The 23,176-nt window shown below is 44.2% G+C and overlaps 2 protein-coding genes across 3 annotated transcripts; both read left to right on the top strand.

The window, feature by feature from the left end:
• The first annotated feature begins 10,020 nt into the window (after positions 1–10,020).
• On the top strand, positions 10,021–16,244 carry LOC135509587 (coiled-coil domain-containing protein 34-like). Its single transcript, XM_064930367.1, has 7 exons — positions 10,021–10,125; positions 13,165–13,429; positions 13,708–13,849; positions 14,035–14,142; positions 14,284–14,442; positions 14,821–14,947; positions 15,136–16,244. Exons 2-7 carry the CDS (start codon positions 13,173–13,175, stop codon positions 15,342–15,344), a joined length of 1,002 nt encoding a protein of 333 aa, XP_064786439.1. The 5' UTR covers positions 10,021–10,125; positions 13,165–13,172; the 3' UTR covers positions 15,345–16,244.
• A 326-nt stretch (positions 16,245–16,570) lies between these two features.
• LOC135509588 (ras-related protein Rab-19-like) lies at positions 16,571–20,468 on the top strand. Of its 2 annotated transcripts, none has more exons than XM_064930368.1 (5): positions 16,571–16,768; positions 17,170–17,256; positions 17,896–18,219; positions 18,956–19,139; positions 19,382–20,468. In XM_064930368.1, exons 1-5 carry the CDS (start codon positions 16,643–16,645, stop codon positions 19,645–19,647), a joined length of 987 nt encoding a protein of 328 aa, XP_064786440.1. In that variant the 5' UTR covers positions 16,571–16,642; the 3' UTR covers positions 19,648–20,468. The 2 variants fall into 2 exon arrangements, with proteins under 2 accessions (XP_064786440.1, XP_064786442.1); XM_064930370.1 differs by having other exon boundaries at positions 16,574–16,768; positions 18,031–18,219.
• Positions 20,469–23,176: the final 2,708 nt, after the last annotated feature.

Below are 23,176 nucleotides of genomic sequence, written 5' to 3'. Positions count from 1 at the left end.
TCCGCCCTCAAGGACTCCTTCACCCTTTACCTGTTCCCCACAGACCCTGGTCCCATATCTCATTGGACTTTATTACTGGACTTCCTCCATCCCATGGCAATACTACTATCCTAGTCATAATCGACAGGTTTTCTAAGGCGGCCAGGTTCGTCCCTCTGACTAAGTTACCTTCTGCCAAGGAAACGGCTGAGTTGGTAATTAATCATGTGTTCCGAGTCTTCGGCATTCCTCAAGATATGGTTTCTGACAGAGGTCCCCAGTTCGCCTCAAGGTTTTGGAAGGCCTTCTGCCAACTCAGACTGGCAGAAGCCCCCATATCTTCAGGGTACCATCCGGAGTCCAACGGCCAAACAGAGAGGATGAATCAAGAGCTGGAAACCACCCTCCGATGTATGACTCGTGACAACCCGTCCACATGGTCATCCTTTATTGTTTGGGCCGAATACGCGCACAACACCTTGCACTCCTCCTCCACTGGTATGTCCCCGCACGAGTGTCAGTTTGGCTATGCTCCTCCATTGTTCCCGGACCAGGAGGCAGAAGTCAGAGTGCCTTCAGCCTTGAAGTTCGTCAGACGCTGTCGGCTTATGTGGAGGAAGACCCGTCTTAATCTTATGCGTTCCTCACAGAGGTACCAACAACAAGCCAACAGACGTCGCTGTCCCGGGCCTACCCTGCGCCCCGGCCAGAGAGTCTGGCTCTCCACAAGAGACTTACCTCTACGGGTGGAGTCTCGCAAGCTGTCCCAAAAATACATTGGTCCCTTCAAGGTTGCCAGGAGAGTTAACCCAGTTTCTTATCGCCTACACTTACCCAGATCCCTTAAGATTAATCCCACATTTCACATTTCATTGTTAAAACCTGTTGTTTTTCTCCCCTTGTCCCGGCAGACAGACCTCCCCCTCCGCCTCGTGTCATTGGAGGCCAGCCGGCTTATACCGTCCATCGGATACTGGATTCCCGCCGGGTGCAGCGGTCCTGGCAGTATCTGGTGGACTGGGAAGGCTACGGTCCCGAGGAGCGCTCCTGGGTTCCTGCCAAAGACATCCTGGACCCTGACCTCATTCGTCAGTTCAGGGCCCTCCACCCTGAGAGAGCTGGTAGGAACGTCAGGAGCCGTTCCTAGGGGGGGGGATTCTGTCAGGATTTGGCCAGGGTTGTTCCGGGTTTTGGTCACTAGATGCCCCCATTGTGCTTTTTGACCTTATGTTTTTTCCCTTGTTCCCCATTATTATTTGCACCTGTGCCTCGTTTTCCCTGATTGTATTTAAACCCTTAGTTTCCCTCAGTTCTGTGCTCTGTGTTTGTATGTTAGCACCCAGCCCTAGTGTTCTGTGTATTCTTGTCGATTCCGGTGGATGCTCTTGTGGAATTCTGTTTGAGTATCTCTTGAGGCTTTTTTGTGCTATTCCTACCACCTTTTGGATTTGCCATTTTTGTATTGAGGGACTTCCCTTTTTACTTTATTAAATACACCGTCTTAAGTACTGCTGTGTCTGCCTCATCTTCTGGGTTCTGCTGACTATTCGTGGCTCAGTTGGTTAAGTGACTGTTTCTCACTCCGGAGACCCAGGTTCGTAACCGGGTCCTGACAATACGTCTTGTCTGAACCATTGAATTGCGACTCCACTTTGTCTCTGTACTGATGTTTTGCCTGTTTGATTGCCTTACGGAGGGAATAACTACACTGTTTGTGTTCGGCCATATTCCCAGTCACCTTGCCATGGTTAAATGCGGTGGTTCGCACTTTCAGTTTTGCACGAATGCTGCCATCTATCCATGGTTTCTGGTTTGGGTAGGTTTTAATAGTCACAGTGGGTACAACATCTCCTATACACTTCCTGATGAACTCAGTCACTGTATCCGTGTATTCATCAATGTTATTCTCAGAGGCTACCTGGAACATATCCCAGTCCGTGTGATCAAAACAATCTTGAAGTATGGATTCCGATTGGTCAGACCAGCATCGAATAGACTTTAGCACGGGTACTTCCTGTTTGAGTTACTGCCTATAGGAAGGAAGGAGCAAAATGGAGTCTTGATCAGATTTGTCAAAGGGAGGGCCTATGCATTTAGAAAAGTTGAGTAGCAGTTGTCCAATGTTTTACCAGGGAGAGTACTACAGTCAATGTGTTGGTAGAACTTCGGTAGTATTTTCCTCAAATTTACTTTGTTTCAATCCCCAGCTACAATAAAGCAGCCTCAGGATATGTGGTTTCCAGTTTGCATAAAGGCCAGTGTAGCTCTTTGAGGGCCGTCGTGTTATCGGCTTGAGGTGGAAAATACACGACTGTGACTATAACAGAAGGGAATTCTCTTGGGAGGTAATACGGTCGGCATTTGTTTGAGGTATTCTCGGTCGGTGAAGAAAATGACTTGAGTTTCTGTATGTTATCACAATCACACCACGAGTAGTTAATCATGAAACATACACCCCTGGCTTTCTTCTTCTCTGAGAGTTATTTATTCCTGTCTGTGCGATGTACTGAGAACCCAGATGTCTGTATGGACGGGGACAGTATATCCCGAGGGAGCCATGTTTCTGGGAAACAGAGTATGTTGCAATCCCCGATGTCTTTCTGGAAGGAGATCCTCGCCCAGAGCCTGTCTACTTTATTATCCAGAGACTGAACTTTAGCGAGTAATATACTCAGAAGTGGTGGATGGTGTTCACGCCTCCTGAGTAGGTCTAGGAGTCCACTCCGAATACCTCTTCTCCGCCAGCAGTGTTTTGGAGCAGCCTCTGGAATAAGTTAAATTGCTCTGAGTGGTACGAACAAAGGATCCAACTCGGGAAAGTCGTATTCCTGGATGTAATGCTGGTGAGTCACCGCCGCTCTGAATACCAAAAGTTATTTCCGGCTGTATGTAATAACACAACTTCTTCAGGAGGTTAATAGTGTAAGAAAAAACACACAAAAAAAACTAATAACTGCAAATTTGCAGCATATCTGTCGGCACCATCTTACATGGACATGGCTTGTGTATTCAAGCAGAGCTGACGCCGCTTTCTTCTTTTTGTTGTCGCATTTTTGGAAAAAGATACTCTCATTTGAGCAGTGATGTTGTTAGTTTCTGGAATAATATCAGGACCAATTTGAAAGCACATTTGAAAGATTGAAAACAGGCACAACCATTGACGCAATCAACCGAACTGGCAGCGAGCTGGATCGCATCCTGACAAAGCCCCTGGGAAGAAGTGCTGGCTTGGTTGCTCTGTGTGTTTTCTACTTCAAAGGTACTAGAAGGCTGGGGTTCAAGCCCTTTTTTTATTTCCTGAAGTTGTTTTCATCTTTCAGCTCATAAGTGAGTGAGTGAGTGAGTGAGTGTGTGAGTGAGTGAGTGAGTGTGAGAGACTGAACTGAGTAATCTATCCACAAAGTAGATGGATGGAGGACTTACAGCTAGATAGGGAGGCGCTTACCCGCATTGCCATGATGACCCAGGACCATTACCCAGTGAAATTGGCTATTACCTCCAGGCTGCAAAATAAGTACACAGTTAATTTCTTCTCACAGTCTGGTATAAAACGTTTCTTATTGTTCATAATCATATTTTACAATTGATCTGATCTCTCCCCTTCTCCATTTTGTCCCTGCCTCTTTCTCCATCCTTCCCTCCCTCTCTCTATGCAGATTGTCCAAATGCAGGATGATGTCAGTACGGACACGTTTGTCCAGGACCTCTCCATGACCCTGCAGCCTGTGAAGGTGGCCCTCACACTGCCTTCCTAGAGTTCAGCTGACCTGCTGCCTCTGCTCACTGACCAGGGTGAGTACTCATTCATCCCATCTCATCCTGTCTTTGAATGCTTGTCTCTCTCCTCCACCTTTAGGACCAATACATCTTCAAACCTTTGGAGTAAAGTAAAAAAATATATATAATTTTTTGTTGATTATCTGATCCATCTTCTACGACAGGTGTGCATTTATCTCTCTCTTTGTATTTTACAAGGACTTTCCCCGTCCCTCTTTATCTATCTCCTTCCCCTTTCTCCCTCTCTCTCTTCTCTCTCTTGCTCTCTTTCCCTCCTCCCATCTTTCTCTCACTCACACACACGCTGCACTGGCCCAGTATCTTCTACGACCTCTTTCACAGACTCCTGCAGTCCTAGCATGGATGTGGATCCCAACACAGCATGTGCAACCCTCTCTCTGTCTAGCATTTAAGTATTGAAAAGGTGTGGGGCTACGAAGAAAAATAGAACAGTGCATATTGAAGTCACATATGGCATAGAGTGCAACAAGCACTGGAATGTTCCAGGGGATGAAGGATGAGGGGAAGTGTGGTTGTGAGACATGTATGGTTGCGGTGGGAACATGTGGGTCTGAGAAGGTGTGATGTCGAACGACTCGATTAGCGTAGTGTCAGCTAGCTACATAGTTGTCTTCGTATCCAAGATAATTGTGCAGTTTAGAGTGTGTAGACTTAGAGTGATTATCTTAATTTACCGAGGTTAGCTAGCCAGCTATTTGTCGTCCTTAACGTAGGAAATGCTGCTAGCTAGCTAGCCAACAGCTAGCCAACCTCTACCGAATTGAACTCTAACTACCCGGTCAACATTCGCGTCGCTCCACAGGTAGTATCACATTTTCATTTCACTTCATTACAGTACAACGGTTTGATTTGTTTGATCGTAGCTAGCCAGCTACATAGCCGTCTTTGTATCTAAGACAATTGTGTAGTCTAGAGCGATTTTCTAGGTTAGCTGGCCAGCTATTGTCGTTCTTCTAACGTAGCTAGCCAGCTAGCCCCCGAATAGCAGCACTGTAGTAACTATTACAGTACAACGGTTTGTTTTGTTTGATCGTAGCTAGCTAGCTACATAGCCGTCTTTGTATCTAAGACAATTGTGTAGCCTAGAGCGATTTTCTAGGTTAGCTGGCCAGCTATTGTCGTTCTTCTAACGTAGCTAGCCAGCTAGCCCCGAATAGCAGCACTGTAGTAACTATTACAGTACAACGGTTTGTTTTGTTTGATCGTAGCTAGCTAGCTACATAGCCGTCTTTGTATCTAAGACAATTGTGTAGCCTAGAGCGATTTTCTAGGTTAGCCAGCCAGCTATTGTCGTTCTTTTAAGTAACGGAACGCAATCAACCTTGCTAGCTAGCCAGCTAGCCCCGAATAGCAGCACTGTAGAAACTATTACACTCGACGGAACGACTTGATTAGTGTAGTGTCAACATCGCAGCCACTACCAGCTAGCCTACTCCAGCAGTACTGTATCATTTCAATCATTTTAGTCAATAAGATTCTTGCTACGTAAGCTTAACTTTCTGAACATTCGAGACGTGTAGTCCACTTGTCATTCCAATCTCCTTTGCATTAGCGTAGCCTCTTCTGTACCCTGTTAACTATGTGTCTATCTATCCCTGTTCTCTCCTCTCTGCACAGACCATACAAACGCTCCACACCGCGTGGCCGCGGCCACCCTAATCTGGTGGTCCCAGCGCGCACGACCCACGTGGAGTTCCTGGTCTCCGGTAGCCTCTGGAACTGCCGATCTGCGGCCAACAAGGCAGAGTTCATCTCAGCCTATGCCTCCCTCCAGTCCCTCGACTTCCTGGCACTGACGGAAACATGGATCACCACAGATAACACTGCTACTCCTACTGCTCTCTCTTCGTCCGCCCACGTGTTCTCGCACACCCCGAGAGCTTCTGGTCAGCGGGGTGGTGGCACCGGGATCCTCATCTCTCCTAAGTGGTCATTTCTCTCTCTCCCCTTACCCATCTATCTATCGCCTCCTTTGAATTCCATGCTGTCACAGTTACCAGCCCTTTCAAGCTTAACATTCTTATCATTTATCGCCCTCCAGGTTCCCTCGGAGAGTTCATCAATGAGCTTGATGCCTTGATAAGCTCCTTTCCTGAGGACGGCTCACCTCTCACAGTCCTGGGCGACTTTAACCTCCCCACGTCTACCTTTGACTCATTCCTCTCTGCCTCCTTCTTTCCACTCCTCTCCTCTTTTGACCTCACCCTCTCACCTTCCCCCCCTACTCACAAGGCAGACAATACGCTCGACCTCATCTTTACTAGATGCTGTTCTTCCACTAACCTCACTGCAACTCCCCTCCAAGTCTCCGACCACTACCTTGTATCCTTTTCCCTCTCGCTCTCATCCAACACTTCCCACACTGCCCCTACTCGGATGGTATCGCGCCGTCCCAACCTTCGCTCTCTCTCCCCCGCTACTCTTTCCTCTTCCATCCTATCATCTCTTCCCTCTGCTCATACCTTCTCCAACCTTTCTCCTGACTCTGCCTCCTCAACCCTCCTCTCTTCCCTTTCTGCATCCTTTGACTCTCTATGTCCCCTATCCTCCAGGCCGGCTCGGTCCTCCCCTCCCGCTCCGTGGCTCGATGACTCATTGCGAGCTCACAGAACAGAGCTCCGGGCAGCCGAGCGGAAATGGAGGAAAACTCGCCTCCCTGCGGACCTGGCATCCTTTCACTCCCTCCTCTCTACATTTTCCTCCTCTGTCTCTGCTGCTAAAGCCACTTTCTACCACTCTAAATTCCAAGCATCTGCCTCTAACCCTAGGAAGCTCTTTGCCTGAAGCTCTTTGCCAGAATCTGTCTCCTCGCCACGCGCTCTCACCACTGGTGTCCCCCAGGGCTCTGTTCTAGGCCCTCTCCTATTCTCGCTATACACCAAGTCACTTGGCTCTGTCATAACCTCACATGGTCTCTCCTATCATTGCTATGCAGACGACACACAATTAATCTTCTCCTTTCCCCCTTCTGATGACCAGGTGGCGAATCGCATCTCTGCATGTCTGGCAGACATATCAGTGTGGATGACGGATCACCACCTCAAGCTGAACCTCGGCAAGATGGAGCTGCTCTTCCTCCCGGGGAAGGACTGCCCGTTCCATGATCTCGCCATCACGGTTGACAACTCCATTGTGTCCTCCTCCCAGAGCGCTAAGAACCTTGGCGTGATCCTGGACAACACCCTGTCGTTCTCAACCAACATCATGGCGGTGGCCCGTTCCTGTAGGTTCATGCTCTACAACATCCGCAGAGTACGACCCTGCCTCACACAGGAAGCGGCGCAGGTCCTAATCCAGGCACTTGTCATCTCCCGTCTGGATTACTGCAACTCGCTGTTGGCTGGGCTCCCTGCCTGTGCCATTAAACCCCTACAACTCATCCAGAACGCCGCAGCCCGTCTGGTGTTCAACCTTCCCAAGTTCTCTCACGTCACCCCGCTCCTCCGCTCTCTCCACTGGCTTCCAGTTGAAGCTCGCATCCGCTACAAGACCATGGTGCTTGCCTACGGAGCTGTGAGGGGAACGGCACCGCAGTACCTCCAGGCTCTGATCAGGCCCTACACCCAAGCAAGGGCACTGCGTTCATCCACCTCTGGCCTGCTCGCCTCCCTACCATTGAGGAAGTACAGTTCCCGCTCAGCCCAGTCAAAACTGTTCGCTGCTCTGGCCCCCAATGGTGGAACAAACTCCCTCACGACGCCAGGACAGCGGAGTCAATCACCACCTTCCGGAGACACCTGAAACCCCACCTCTTCAAGGAATACCTAGGATAGGATAAGTAATCCTTCTCACCCCCCTTAATGATTTAGATGCACTATTGTAAAGTGGCTGTTCCACTGGATGTCAGAAGGTGAATTCACCAATTTGTAAGTCGCTCTGGATAAGAGCGTCTGCTAAATGACTTAAATGTAAATGTAAATGTCATTTTGTTGAAATTTGTGTGTCTGTTTATTGTCTTTTGTTTATGTTGGGTTGTTATTGTTTGAGTAATAAATCAAATAAAATCATATAAAAAAAAGAAACAAGGAGATAACATGGAGTGACAAGGTTCACCTACTATCACCAGGATCTGTGCAAAGTGGCTCTGTCTGAAACCTGCTACTGGGAGGTAGAGTGGAATGGGGGCGTGTTGATGTGGCTGTCTCGTACCAAAATCACTACCCCACGCTCGCAGGTTAGTGTTTTCTGTCATGAATCTTGTTCTGGAGATAGCTTTGCAGAGTTAAAGAAGGATTTTTAAGCCTTGATACAATTGAGACATGGATTGTGTATGTGTGCTATTCAGAGGGTGAATGGGCAAGATAAGTGCCTTTGAACGGGGTAGTAGGTGCCAGATGCACTAGTTTGTGTCAGGAACTACAACACTGCTGGGATTTTCACACTCAACAGTTTCCTGTGTGTTTCAAGAATGGTCCACCACCCAAGGAACATACTGTCAACTTGACACAACTTTGGGAAGCATTGGTGTCAACATGGGCCAGCATCCCTGTGGAACACTTGTCACCTTGTAGAGTCCATGCCCCGACGAATTGAGGGTGTTCTGAGGGGAGAGGGTGCAAGACTGCAAAGCTGTCATCAAGGCAAAGGGTGGCTACTTTGAAGAATCTCAAATACAAAACATATTCTGATTTGTTTAACACTTTTTTGATTACTACATGATTCCATATGTGTTATTTCATAGTTTTGATGTCTTCACTATTATTCTACAATGTAGAAAATAGTAAAAATAAAGAAAAACCCTTGAATTAGTAGGTGTTCTAAAACAATTTATAAATGCCTCATGAGCTTAGTTCAACTGTCACACTCCGGGAGAACCCAATATATAACCGTGTTTTTCCCCAATGTTTTTAAACATTGTAAAAGTAAACAAACACTGTATAGCCTGATAACATGGTTAAAACAACCATTTTGATATCATGGATGGTCAGTCAATAGCTCTGTCTATTAATCTGAGAGTGGTTACATTTCTCCAGGCCCATCCCTCAGTTTTTTTTTTTTACCAAAACAGAGACGGGGTGACCGTTTTATTATTGTTTAGTCTGTGGATCTGCCCTTTAAACAGCTGCATATTATCAACATGTCAAAGTGTCACCAACTAAAGGTCAACAATAGGCTTATAGCAAATGCAGCAAATGGCATTCATTTTTCACATGTAAATAGCACTTTTCAGTAGTGATCAAGCCATGAGCGCAGCATTTAATTTTCAACTCAAATCAATGAGCCCAATCAGTCCTCCATGAACAACAGAGTAGGGCTGGCTAATAAGTCCTTAGTTTTGAGGTCATGCTCAGGTAAAACAATTTGTTGAATCTATACTTCCATTTTTCCAAGTCCTATTCTTGAAGACCAAGAATTCATTGGAATGACTGGAATTCTGATAGACTTTGGTTTTAAATGTAAAGATATAATTTAATCATATTATATGTAGCAGAAAGTGATGGGTGAGAAGAAGCCTACATAACCAACCCATAAAGTAAAATTTAGCATCCATATATGGCCAGCTGTGTAAACTTTAACATTCATTTATCCTGCAATAGATGTTGTTCAATTGGTAACCTACATTTTTGTCTTCCAATGCCTCTTAAAGGGGAAAGTAATCAGATTACGTTACTGGGTTTGGGTAATTCAAAAGTTATGTTACTGATTACAATTTTGGACAGGTAACTAGGTACTGTAATGGATTACATTAGAAAGTAACTTACCCAACCCTGCCCATTGCAATGAAAACAGGGCAACCAGTGGAGCAAACAAACAACATTGTAAATACAATCAATATTAATCTGTTTACTTGTCTTCCCCTACTATTCGTACTACAACTATTTGCACATTGTTAACACTGTCGCTGATAATATAACACTTGAAATGTCTTTACTTTAAACATTTTTGAGTGCAATGTTTACTGTTAATTTATAATTGTTATTTTGTTGTTTTTTGTTGTTTATTTCACTTGCTTTGGCAATGTAAATCAATGTTGCCCATACCAATTAAGCCCCTTTGAATTTAACTATATAGTTATGACAGTCATCGCAAGAAGTGATCCGGCTTTTTTCAAATTAAAATTAGATATTTTTTTTGCATTTTAGATAGACCTAACCCTATCCTAAAATGCTACGTTAATTATACTAGCTTGCTGCGGAAGTTCTAACCTACTACAAGTCAAATCTGACGTTTATGACCGTGACGACCTTCTTCTCCATGATGTCACCATGGATACCGCCCAGCGTCTACAAGGAGCGTCGCGTTCCGCGTTAGTGATTGGTGAGAGATTGTGTGGTGTATCATGGGAAAATAAAGTTGTTTGCAATCACAACCAAGTAAACAGAAGGGAAGAGGTGCGTGAAGACCTAGGTAAAAAGATTAATATAAGCCAAATATTTTTGGGATAGTCGAGCTAGATGCTATTGCATTGCTAATGACAAGCATAATTGTATGAGAATCTAACGTTAGCTAGCTGAAAAACAAGCTAGTAACTAGGTAATTTGCTAACTGTCTGTAGGTAAGTAGCTACTTCATACAGTGCTACGTATCGCGTTAACTGGCCAGTGCCAAGGGAGGTTATTGCCAGAGGATTAGCTAGCTGTCTGGGCCTTTTAACATAATTGATCTGAGCTGCAATAACAGTCTGCTAGGGCTGCTCGGGCCCTGCAAAAAGCTACGATAACTTTGAACCAGTATCTAACGCCCAGATCGCTCCGTTCAAACTCCCATTCACCAACTCTGCAAGCGTTATAATGTCAAAATACGTTCGTTTATCACGAAATATCGAGTTTCGCTTAGCAACTATCGTAATTTAGTCCCGTTACGGCTGGTATGTACTTCCCAAAAAGGTCTAAATACAACATTTACAAGCAATTGAACAATGTTTTATTCGGCACCTCCAACAATGCCAATGGAAATCAATAATTACTGCCACACACAGGTCAGAAGTCTACAACAGCTCAACACAGTACATTGGAGGTGCTGAAGAGGAATTTTCCGGATACTTGTACATTTTTATTTAGACCTTTCTTGGAAGTACATACTGGGCGCTACGAGAGTAAATGAAGATAGTTGTTTAGCGGAACTCCATATATGGTGATCAGCGAACATATGTTGACGTTATAACGCTGGCAGAACTGGTGAATGGGGGTTCGAATCGGAGCTTCATGGGCGTTATATGCTGACCAGACCGGACACGTCGCGTGCGAGAGCGTCGCAAAATAATAAATTTAGAAATCCATGTTATTAAATTATTGCACCCACACTGCTCGCGCGCGCCAACGAGCGTCTGCGATGCCAAGGGCTAACACGGAACCCAAACCGGCTGCGCTCGTGCCCTATCGTGCATAAATGTATTTTGTCCCCCCACACCAAACTCGATCACGACATGCAGGTTAAAATATCAAAACAAACTCTGAACCAATGACATTAATTTGGGGACAGGTCGAAAAGCATTAAACATGTATGGCAATTTAGCCAGTGTGCTTGCACTTGCTAGCAAATTTGTCCTATTTAGATAGCTTGCTGTTGCTAGCTAATTTGTCCTGGGATATACACATTGAGTTGTTATTTTACCTGAACTGCACAAGGTTCTCTACTCTGACAAATTAATCCACACATAAAACGGTAAACCGAATCGTTTCTAGTCATCTCTCCTCCTTCCAGGCTTTTTCATTGTTGAACTTATATGGTGAACACAACTAAACTATCATTGTATTACCACGACAACTGGCAACAAAATTCGTCTTTCAATCACCCACGTGGGTATAACCAATGAGGAGATGGCATGTGCGTACTGTCGTAGAAAATCGTTTATCAAATATAACACTTGCAAGAACTTGTGAATTCAATAGGCTTTTAATACAAAATATCAGAAGCCGAGCTGGTCCGCGGAACAACTCCCTTTCCTGAGCTCTGGCTCTGTATTTATACACACATAACATATAAGTCCATCCTACATGCAAATGTGGTAACCTCCCTTAGTCCATTATCTTTCAATCTGTCCATCCGGCTTGTTCACGCCCAATAACGCCCATATCTGTCTTGGTTGATTTATAATGGTGGCAGGACCTCCTCCTATCCCAAAAATAATATATGCCCATTTCATCCTATGGGCCCCTTTGGTGTGTTTCTTGGTATGGTATGTCCTTATTAGGACTTGTAGACTATGTGTCTCTTCTAACATTCCTTCAGTGTCTTCATATCCTAATAATAATACATTACGTCTTATCCTATGTTCCCCACATGCCCAGCTTGGTATGTTTCTTGGTATGGTTTGTCCTTATTAGGACCTGTAGACTATGTGTCTGGTAGCCTATGTGTCTCTCCCGCTCTTCTCCTGTAGTCTGACGTACATATTTGCTCTTCAGTATTGTTTTATCCCTATATGTATCTTTTACACCCACAATACCTGCTTCTATAAACCAATGAGGAGATGGGAGAGGCAGGACTTTCAGCGCGATCTGCGTCAGAAATAGGAATGACTTCTATTTTAGCCCTTGGCGTCGTAGAAGCTCGCGAGCAGTGTGGGTGCAATAATCGACTAACATGGATTTCTACATTTATTTTGCGCCGCTCGTGCACGCGACGTGTCCGGTCTGGTCAGCATGTAAAATAGAAGTCATTCCTATTTCTGACGCAGATCGCGCTGAAAATCCTGCCTCTCCCATCTCCTCATTGGTTTATAGAAGCAGGTACCCACGTGCCATCTCCTCATTGGTTATACCCACGTGGGTGATTGAAAGACGAACTTTGTTGCCGGTTGTCATGGTAATGCTATGAAAGTTTAGATGCGATCACCATATAAATTCAAAGATGAAAAAGCCTGGAAGGAGGAGAGATGACTAGAAACGATTCGGTTTACCGTTTTATGTGTGGATTAATTGTCGGAGTAGAGGTCCTTGTGCATTTCAGTTAAAATAACAACTCAATGTTTATATCCCAGGACAAATTAGCTAGCAACAGCAAGCTTGCTAAATAGGACAAATTAGCTAGCAAGTGCAAGCTAACTAGCGAAATTGCCATACATGTTTAATGCTTTTTGACCTGTCCCCAAATTAATGTCATTGGTTCAGAGTTTGTTTTGATATTTTAACCTGCATGTTGTGACCGCGTTTGGTGTAGGGGGACAAAATACATTCATGCACAATAGCGCACGACGGCTTACGCGCGCAGCCGGTTTGGGTTCCGTTTAGTAGCCATGCGTGTTTATTATAATGCTTGTTCATCACAATGATCGCTCGTCATAATGCTCGCTACATAGCTGTTCCTGTTTTAACTCTGTCTGCATTCCTTATTTGTGACTGCTCAATACATTAGAGTGAGTATCCACAAAATACATTTAAGAAATGGTTTGTGCTTGTTAAATTTTTTTATTTTTTATAAATTCACATGTTTGTATGATAACAGGGGGAAAGATGTCAAGCTTTCCTGCCTCCGCCTCCAAGAGTTTCAGCTCGACTCCTCTGAAGACTTACCAGGACAGCGGCAGGGAACTGCACCGATCCAAGAGTGTGGACTATGACTCAACAGGCGACTCCACCTACTCTCTGCTCTCCCCCATCTACCATGACAGCTATGAGAGTGATGAGGACCTGGCTGCAGCTCACCACGTACATCAGATAGACACCTCAGCCACACAGAGTGATGACGCCAGACCCCTCTCACCCATCAGGTATGGTTGGTGTACACGAGCAGTGTTACCCAACTGGATTCAGCAGACAGTCAGCAACATTTTTGTTCGCGCCACATGTTCTTCAGTTATTGTCCCCTCATCAACAAGCAATTAAAAAGGGTTGATGACGCAAAACAATTTGATGAGACTGTTTCAATGGAAGTGCCACAGACCAAAATAAAATGTATGAATGAAGGGTACACAGGATTAGCTCTAGTAGGCTTAACTGTAGGGTTTGTGCACAAAGTTATGCTCAGAGTTGAGTGTGTGTGTTTCAGAGATGATCCACAACAGAAGCCCCCAGAGAGGAGAGCAGTAACTGAGGCGGAGGATCCAGAGGCATGTCTCTCTGCCTGGGAGAGGTGGCTGGTCTGCAAAGCCAAAGAGGAGAGACTCAGAATAGAAAAGAAAGCAGAAGAGGTGCGCAGTCGTATCTTTTTAGTTTTTTCTTCTGTTTAGCAACTCCTGTTAGCATTGGAGTCAGAACGTGATCATTTATGTTTTTCTAACATTTGATATTTTCCTTTCTGTAAATTAGGGTTGCAAATGTCTATACATGGAAGCAATTGAGTATGACTGTGGGGCTGACAAGTGTTATTTGTTAGGAGCGCCTACTGAGGGAGAGGAATGAGGAACAGGAGCGAGAGCAGCAGAAGAAGAAGATGGTGGTGGAGGAGAAGATCCAGGAGTGGCTGCAGATGAAGAAAGAACAGGTTAAGAACCCCCCCTTCTTTTGACTCAGTTATTAACAAAGTTCCAGAGAGGAACAATGCAGTTGTATGCTTTCTCATGCATACGTTATATCTGCACCTAAAGGGGTAAGTCATGTTTTTGTGATTGTTTGTCATCCCCAGGAGAAGCAGGAGAAATTGCTGAAGGAGAGCAAAGAGCAGAAGGAGATGCAGAGGCAGCAGCAGAAGCAGAGGGAGGTTGAACAGAAAGCAGGGGAGAAGTACAGAGAGTGGCTACGGAGGAAGAACCTGGAGAAAATGGAGAGCGAGAGGAGAGTGAAGGTAGGTTCTTTCACAGTAGCCTTGTGGAAGTATTCAGAGATGTATTCAGGACAGTAAACAAATTAAAATCTCTGAAATGTTTTGTTGCTTTGCTCTCTACATTAGAGTACAGTTGTTGGAAGAGATCGACATATTTGCTAAATATTCCTCTGCTCTCTCTTCTGTCATTGATAACTAATCTTCAGCAACACAGAACTAAACCATGTAATTGCATTATACAGTAGTTTGTTACTCTGAATGCAAGTTCATGTGGCAAATTCCTGGAAATGTCCATTTCAACATGTGTTTCAATCTTTCTGACCACAACTGCTTTGGTTTCCCTGGAAATTATTTGTGAGGTGCTCAGCTGCTGAGTTTGGGACAATTGTGTTGTAACAGGAGGAGGCAGCCAGCAGAGAGGCTCAGGAGAGGGAGCGCAGACAGAGAGCAGAGGAAAACTTTAAGGAATGGCTTCGTGCCCAGGACAAGAGCCGACCCAGTCCCAATGCACCCGGCTGCCCGCGAGGTAACATAACGGTCTTCACCTGGTTTAGGGTTGTTCAATCTCATATTCACCTTCTGGAAAATGTAAATTAAAAAAATGAAACAATAAAATGTTTTATTGCCACACACATGTAGTTGTACAGTTGTGCATGTACATTTTAAAGTAAGTTTTGATTTTGTAAAGTAAGTGTATTTTGTGTCTTCTCCCAGGTGGCTATGACAATGTAACGTACCCATCTCCCAGCTTCTACAACCCAATCCCATGGAAGCCCATCCACGTCCCGCCACCAGAGAAAACACCAGTGAAGAAGACTTCCCACAGGAAACGGCCAAGTCAGCCCAAGTACCAGAACAGCCCCAGCATCCCATTCAGACTCAGAGACACTGTAAGCTCGGCAGCTCGCCTGCAGAGGAGATGACCGCTCCAGTAGAGGTTCACCTTGGACACAGATCTAGAGTACTATCCTCAGATCTAACCTCCGGGGAAACCACAAAACTGACCTTAGATCAGTGTTTAGGCGCTTTATGGTACTGTTAGAGGACACAGGGGAGGTGACCATGCTAATGTACATACCAGGGATCATCAACTTTTTTGAGTGGATGATCAGGTGGCCGGAATATAATTACAGATCATTTGTAGACTGTAAATTGACCGCAAGAAGCCCAAACCGATATAACATTTGACAAAAAAATCGGATAATTTCAAACCTTGCTTACATTTGAATTAGATCACAAACAGTATATCTCTCTTTTATGCATGTGAATCTTTTGAAACAGATTGCCAAAATTCAAATCACTTGGAGCTGATTTGCTGATGTTTTCAGTCTTTTATGTCCAACAATAATAAAATCACCTGCGGGCTACTAGTTGGTGAACCATGGTATAGGTATTTCTGTTTTTTTTTTTTATACATTTGCAATAAATTCTAAAAACCTGTTTTCGCTTTGTCACTGTGTGGTATTGTGTGTAGATTGATGAGGAAAAACAATATTTAGTCCAGTTTAAAATAAGGCTGTAGCGTAACAAAATGTGGGAAATGGTCAGGTCTGAATACTTTCCGACTGCACTGTGTAGACTCAGTTGCACTCGTCCATTGACTGTGTTTTCATGTATTTCTTATCGAAAAGACACGTTGTGGTAGTGTATGTTTTTTGATGCCAGATTTGTATAGGTTCTTAATTCTCAAAGAATATTTTATGATTGATGTGAAGCTAAATATTTTTACAAATTCTGTTACTTTCACTGACAACAATTTTCTAATGACATGTACATTTTTTTGCTTGCATAGTTCAGGATGTCAATAAAAACTGTTTATTGTACTGTTTAGTTGTGGCTATTTATATTATGGCTATGGGCTGGATATTTTAATTCATTTTAGATTCATCAACCTAAATGGATAGCAGACAAAGAGGGAGATTGACAAGTGTTATTTCTTATGCTTGAACTATTACACAGTAAAAATAAAAATGCTAATATAACATGAGTTGATCAGTAGACAGCTGTAGATAAGGCAATAATAGGAGATATGGTGTCAGTGGGTGAAAGATAAACATTCCTCAGGCTGCAGGGCTTAATGTGGAACCGTCATGTGACCACACACTCAGAGGAAGAACATGGTGGTTGGGGCCAGAGATAGGCCAGCCCTGGTGCACAGCGCCACTCACACTCGCACGCATTGTTCTGTGTCCAGCTGTGCCTTGTGCCTCTGTGGGCTGAGATGACGACAAACCAGTGTGTGGGTGGAGAGAGAAATGGAAGAAAAGAGGGGGTCTCTGATTCCAGAACAGTAGACTCTTCATCACTTCACTTTATCTCCTCGCGAGGTCAATGTATGGCGCCTGAGGTAAAATGGATTCATCACACAGTAAATTCAATTAACCCTCATTAACAAGATGTTTACTGAGAAACGCTTAAGCGTTGTCTTGTGTTCTTAGCTGTCTTGTGTTCTATATTTAGCTGTTGAATGCACTGGAATGTGTTAGTTGACGGCAGTCAGGAGGTGCGAATAGTGAGAGAGGGGAAGCCGCCTGTGTGTTTCTGAGTATTTGTATGCAGCTCTCTGGGGTCCAAAGGCCACTTGTCAAGACAAAATTATTGTGTTTACATTTCGCCACACGCAGCTTAACTTCCTGGAGTGGCTCCCTCTATTGACTTAAGGATGTGTACCCAGTGAGCCTTGCAAGAACCTAGAGACAAGTCTTAAATGTGACCGCTGCGACTGATCCCTCCTTCCTGTCCTCACAGACCCTGGACCTTGCCCGGAAAACTACAATTCCCAAGATGCAGTGGTGCAGGTGGGCAGGCAACTGGAAATCACACCTGCCAGGAAAGGTAAGGGGTGTACCGTAGCTGTCTGTGAACGAATGAGAGCGGGGAGAACAACAGAGTAGAGAGAGAAATATGGTATAAAGGGCATAAGAACACCAACTGTGCAGGGAAACAGTTGGAGGTCTGAGCACAAAGAATGGGAGTGATTTGATGTACACAACCTTTGAAAAAGGGCAAAGACTTTAAACGTGGACCTTTTGGAAGCCTTCCAGAACATCTTTAATTGTGATATTATTTTGAATATGACATTTTATTTGTGTGTGGAATGAGCTCACTTTGGGAGATGGACACCTGAGGAAATACCCGAAGAGGGGCTGAGTAGAGAACACCTGTAGAAGTAGAGGATATAGCGTATTGAAGCCTTATCTTCAATACAACTTCTGACAAGAAAAAATAATGAAGAAGAAACAGGCTATGGTTATAAATAGGGGACTAACAAGCCGTGATATTCTTGTTTTGGCCAACAATTTGTTTTCTGTATAGCAGCCAGTTTAAAAAAAATATAGTTCCTGAGTTTTCCCAAGACAGTCTGCATAGAAGGGACACCGTTTTAGTAGTAAATGTTCATGTACTTCTTTAGCTCCTCTTGAGGAAGGGTTCTCTTCGTGTTTTTGACTAGGATATGACCATCTCTGTCAACAGTTTCAACTGTTATTGACGCAGCTAACAACTTACACAGTAGAGAACCAGTTCTATCGCTGCTGCAGGGCATCTCGGCCTGGCCCTATTTTAGTTTTGTCTCTCAGATTCTCCCTGTGTCGACCCCTCACCATGCAGTCCTCTGGGCCGGAGCAGGACGACTCCTTCGACTTCCTCTTTAAGATCATCCTGGTGGGAGACTCAGACGTGGGGAAGACCTGCGTGGTCCAGAGCTTTAAGTCTGGTGTCTTCATGGAGAAACAACAAAACACTATCGGGGTGGACTTCACTGTACGCACCATGGACATTGATGGCAGGAAGGTCAAGGTAAGGAAATATGTGTCGATTTCTGGGACGATTGTTTATCACATTTTTCGATGTTAAGTACAGGACATGTTGTTTTTGTGCCGTCCGGTATTTTGTTATTGTCAATAGGCCTAGCAAGCTTAATTGTGTCTTTACACAGTGTAAATGGTTCTGCCTCTGCTGTCCTCAAAAGCAAAGAAGTCTTCAGCACTTTTTTGTTTGTTTTAAGGAACAGGAGAGGTCAAACTGTAACTTTGGATCGCCCCGCTGTGAGTGTGTGTGTGTGTGTTTTCTGGGTGTGTATCAAGAGACTGTATAATTGTATGGACAATATAAGTGTGTTTTCCTAGGTACATGTTTGTCTGTGTATTTGGAGGATGGGTTGGATGTTTTTGGACCACCCTTAAAAACGTCTCATGCATAAATGAAATCAATTAAAACCTCCCTGTACCGGTCTCTCCTGCACAGGGATGCATAGACCTCCAACCCACAGTCCTTTGCCCTTTAATGTTTGCCGAAGCGACTGGATAGGTGTAAGCATGTGGTGCTGTCTCCAGCTAATCTTTCAATGTGCTTAGGGGAGCACTCTCCATGTTTACACCTATCTTGTTCTACTAGAGGGTTGGGGAAAAGGCTATGGGTGGGTTCAAACTGACCCTTTGTTCCTTAACCTGGCCTGAGAGTGTGTGTATAAGAAATTAGTAGTTAGTAGTGTGTGTTCTCCAGCTAAAGTGGGTGTTGTTTCTTGTCTCCTCAGCTGCAGGTGTGGGACACGGCTGGACAGGAGCGTTTCCGCACAATCACCCAGAGTTATTACCGCAGTGCCCACGGCGCTATAGTGGCCTATGACATCACACGGCGTCCAACTTTTGAATCTGTGACACACTGGATCCAGGAAGTGGAGCAGTACGGGGCTGCTAGCGTTGTTCTCATCCTCATTGGTGGGTGGGAGAGACACAGGCAACACGTGGCTTTAGTCAAACTCTGTTATAAAGCCTACTGAGCAGTTGTAATAATGACATAACAGATATGGTGCTCATCGTCACCGGTGGGTGAGAGAAAATTGTCTGACACTTACCTTGAGCTTATAAATAGATTCTTCCAAGCAATCAACAGTCGTCTATTTCTCAAATAGAAACTCAAATAAAAATATCAATTTCCATTCTCTGCTCTTTTCTCCTAGGGAACAAGTCGGATCTGCAGTCGGAGAGACAAGTGCTGTTTGAGGATGCCTGTACTCTGGCTGAAGGGAAGGGTGCGCTGGCCGCCTTGGAAACCTCAGCCAAGGAGGCCCAGAATGTGGAGGCAGCCTTCGTGCTAATGGCCCGGGAGCTGATGGTTAGGAACGGCCTGACCATCACAGACGAACACTCACAGGCCTCCCCACACTTCCCAAACTCCCATCCTATCCATGGCTCCGATTCCACGGACAGGAAATCATGTTGTTGAGAGAATTGATGGGCAAGGTGGACAAGAGGTTGTTGTGCTGATGGTCCTGATAACTGTATAATTAACCTAGAGAGAAACTATAATTGTCTGGAATCAACGTTGCTACAAAGCCTGCTAGTTTTAGACTGTCACATTTAAAGGTGCTGTCAAGAAGCGTGTTGGGATAAAGGCTAGGGGTTGGGGATGTGTGTGTCTACTATATTGTGCGTTGGTGGGGATGGAATAGATACAAGTACTGTAGTGATGATTGAGACTATCACTGCCACTGAAAAGTCCCACTCCAGCTGTATTTTTTACTTTTCCCATTGAAACAATATTTCAAGTATAAATACAGTACACACATTTAGGGGTAAAAAAAATAATGTTTTGAGCAAAATAGTTAAATATTATTATTTTTTAACACAATTGCGAAATTCAAGAGTTTGCCAAAACAAGGAGTTGGTCTGATGGTGCACTCTGATGTCATCGGATTTTCCCTTTGCTTGCAGGAACAATAGAGGAGAAATGGACCACCTATTTTGTTAAGTGAATCAGGTGATAAATTAAGTTCTAGGGAGGCAGGAGTGGGTCTTTAACTGTAGTTTTAAACTTGGCTGCCAGTAGTCACATGCACCTGTCCTTAATGTGCTTGACCTGCTACTATTGTCTAAAACGTAACCAGTATTTAATAACCAAACGTGGTAAAAGTATCCTCTGGCCACCTGTGGTCTATTGTATGTGTCAAAATGACTGGTTTCAATGAACACTCCTAATGTTTGATCTTTTACCTTAAAAAAAAAAATGTCCTCCAGTTTGTCAAATATACTGTTGCATTGACAATTCCACAGTCTCAGACTTCTTTCCCTTCAAACCATGGGCCAAATTGTACAAATGCTGACATCCCCGCATAAAACATTCAATAACAAATTCCATAAAAATAATAATCATAATTTAGAAAACATGATAAAATACTTACATCCCCCGATAGCATGCCTTCACATACTATTGGCTCTGTTAAGATGCTCCAACCCTTAATTGAACACAAGCGGATATGTAGGACTAGTTTCGTTAACGGTTAATTGAACATACTTGCCTTGCATCAGTTGTGGAGACCATCAATGAACATTCCTTGACTTAAATTAGTCACTTGCATAAAGAAATTACTCTGATACTATAATAATCCTGGAAGTCACTGACCTATCAAACCCACCCCTAAGGCTGTTTCAAGTAAACTAAGAATCATTTTAGTCGCCAAAAAACATAGTCATGATTACCATAACAGACACAATTACACTCTTTAGAACAGGACATGCAACAGAAATGGAAAAGTTACGGAAATCTCAATGGCAGAACAGTATGGTAAATGTGCACGGACATTCTAGACTTGTATAAAGACAATACAATAGTGAGGGGGTTAAGGAGGAAGTCTCCTTCATATGTTAACTTGTATTTTAGACATCTATTGGTCACAGAGAGGTCTATGTGGACTCTGTCCTAACCAAAGAGTAGCTGTTAGGCTCGGTTTACACAGGCAGCACAATTCTGATCTTTTACCCAATTGTTGGCAAAACATCTGATCTGACTGGTCAAAAGAGCAATTATTGGGCAAAAGATCAGAATTAGGCTGCCTGTGTAAAGGCAGCGTTTGAGACCCAGACCATGAGGGGCTGTTAACTAACTAGGCAGTGAAGTGAACAGTATATGGGCCAGGAATAGACTTGACAGGACAGTATTGTCCTCGCCCCTAGTACACCCCTGACACCCATTCCATTTTGTCACGGATCATTTTGTGGTTGTCCTCCAGGCTCTGGGGCTCCCCAACGATCCGCTTGAGCTGCATCTGAACCCTGCAGTGGCGTCAGGCCTGTAAGTAGTGGTTGTAGAGGTTGGCACCATAAATGTCTGCTATAGGGTTGTCACTGTGATGGAGAGACGGGAGGGAAGGAAGAGAGTTAAGCGGGCTTGAGTTAAAATGTGATAGCCTGGCTGACGTGACCCACGTGACTACACAGCAAAGAGCTGTGATCCACTTGGTCTGGACAAGAGTCCATGTAAAATTTAATATTTGCTCAGAATTTGAGCTAACATTTTGATTGGTTCTCATATGCACGCTATTTCCTCGTCAATTTCCTACTCCCCACTAGCGAGATAAACAAGCCAAGCTGTGGGGAGAAAAACTCAGGGGCGAAGCATTCTGAAAAGTAACGGCCAATTTAGGGACTGAATTAAGATAGGCGCAACTTGAAGCATTTCAAGCCTTTGTGCGAGGGGAGGATATATTGATGGTCTTGCCAATTGCATTTGGGGAAAAGCCTAATTTAACCAGCTAGCGAGTTCTAGTCTTCAAGAAGCTAGGAAAACAGCTTCCAATTCTGACAGTCGTGTCCACGCTAAAGGCTGTGGTGGACGGACTAATCCACAAGGCAACAGCCCTGGCTCTCAGATTGGTGGTTGTGAAGCAAGACAAGAACGTTATATTGGAGGGTGCATGCGACCTTGTCTTCGGAAGTCCGGAGAGCTGGTTGGAGAAAACCAGGAAAGATGTTTTGGCCTCAGTCCTTTACAGATCCAAAATCGTCCGAGTCATTACAGATGAAGTCCACATGGTCTACAAATGGTATGTACAATGACCGAGAACTGTTCAGCAAGCCTACTCATCTTGTTGACTGATGAAAAGTAAATGTGGACAGTTCTTCTAACATCTTCAATATGCACCTCGGACTTCGACAAGAAGGACACGCACAGTTGCGTCCCAGATGTGTCTGTCTTCACTCTTAGCCTACTTCAGAGTTGAGATGCCTGTGAGAAGGACCCGATCACATGAAGGGCATTGGCTAAAAATCATTTAGGTATCTGAGAGCCATGTGAGTGTGAGGTGCTTCAGAGCACGGTGATTGGCAGCCTGGAGAAGGAAATTATAATAATTATACTCAGCCCAAGGACACAATGGCCACTTTGGCCGCAAAAGGCATGGATTTTTTCAGGGGACATTATGGCCACACAAGGAGGATGCCGCCGGGACATTAGAGGCCTAGTGAGAATATTATCAAGTGCTTGTCAAATTGTGAATGAGAGACTGATGTAGTGTGTGCATCCTGCGCAAGTTACAAAGCTGAGCTCATGACTTTCATGCAGCTTTTTTCAAATCATAATTAGTAGCATCATTCAGCCTTAGAATGTTTTAAAAATCAAAACATTTATTGTGAAGGTGTAGGCTATATTAAATGGATTTTTGAAATGCAGACGTTCCACAGGTCTGCATCAGTGGCTTGTAGGCTATGTGTGGAAGCCAAGAGAGGCAATACATTTTTATGTTAATTAACGATCAATTACCGTGAGACCAGCAAATATTTGCTTGACAATCACAGGATGACAAAATGACATGACAGCCCTAGTCTCAAGTTGGAAAAACTCATAGCTCACAGAGTGATTTCCAATGTTATGGTTGGACAACTGTTGATATTAAAAAGGAATTTAAAGGCGTTCAGCTTGTCATGTTCTGACCTTAGTTCCTTTGTTTTGTCTTGGTTTTAGTATGGTTAGGGCGTGA

The sequence above is a fragment of the Oncorhynchus masou genome, chromosome 22 (genome assembly GCF_036934945.1).
Source record: "Oncorhynchus masou masou isolate Uvic2021 chromosome 22, UVic_Omas_1.1, whole genome shotgun sequence".
Lineage (NCBI taxonomy): Eukaryota > Metazoa > Chordata > Actinopteri > Salmoniformes > Salmonidae > Oncorhynchus > Oncorhynchus masou.
This window is presented reverse-complemented; position numbering and strand designations above follow the sequence as displayed.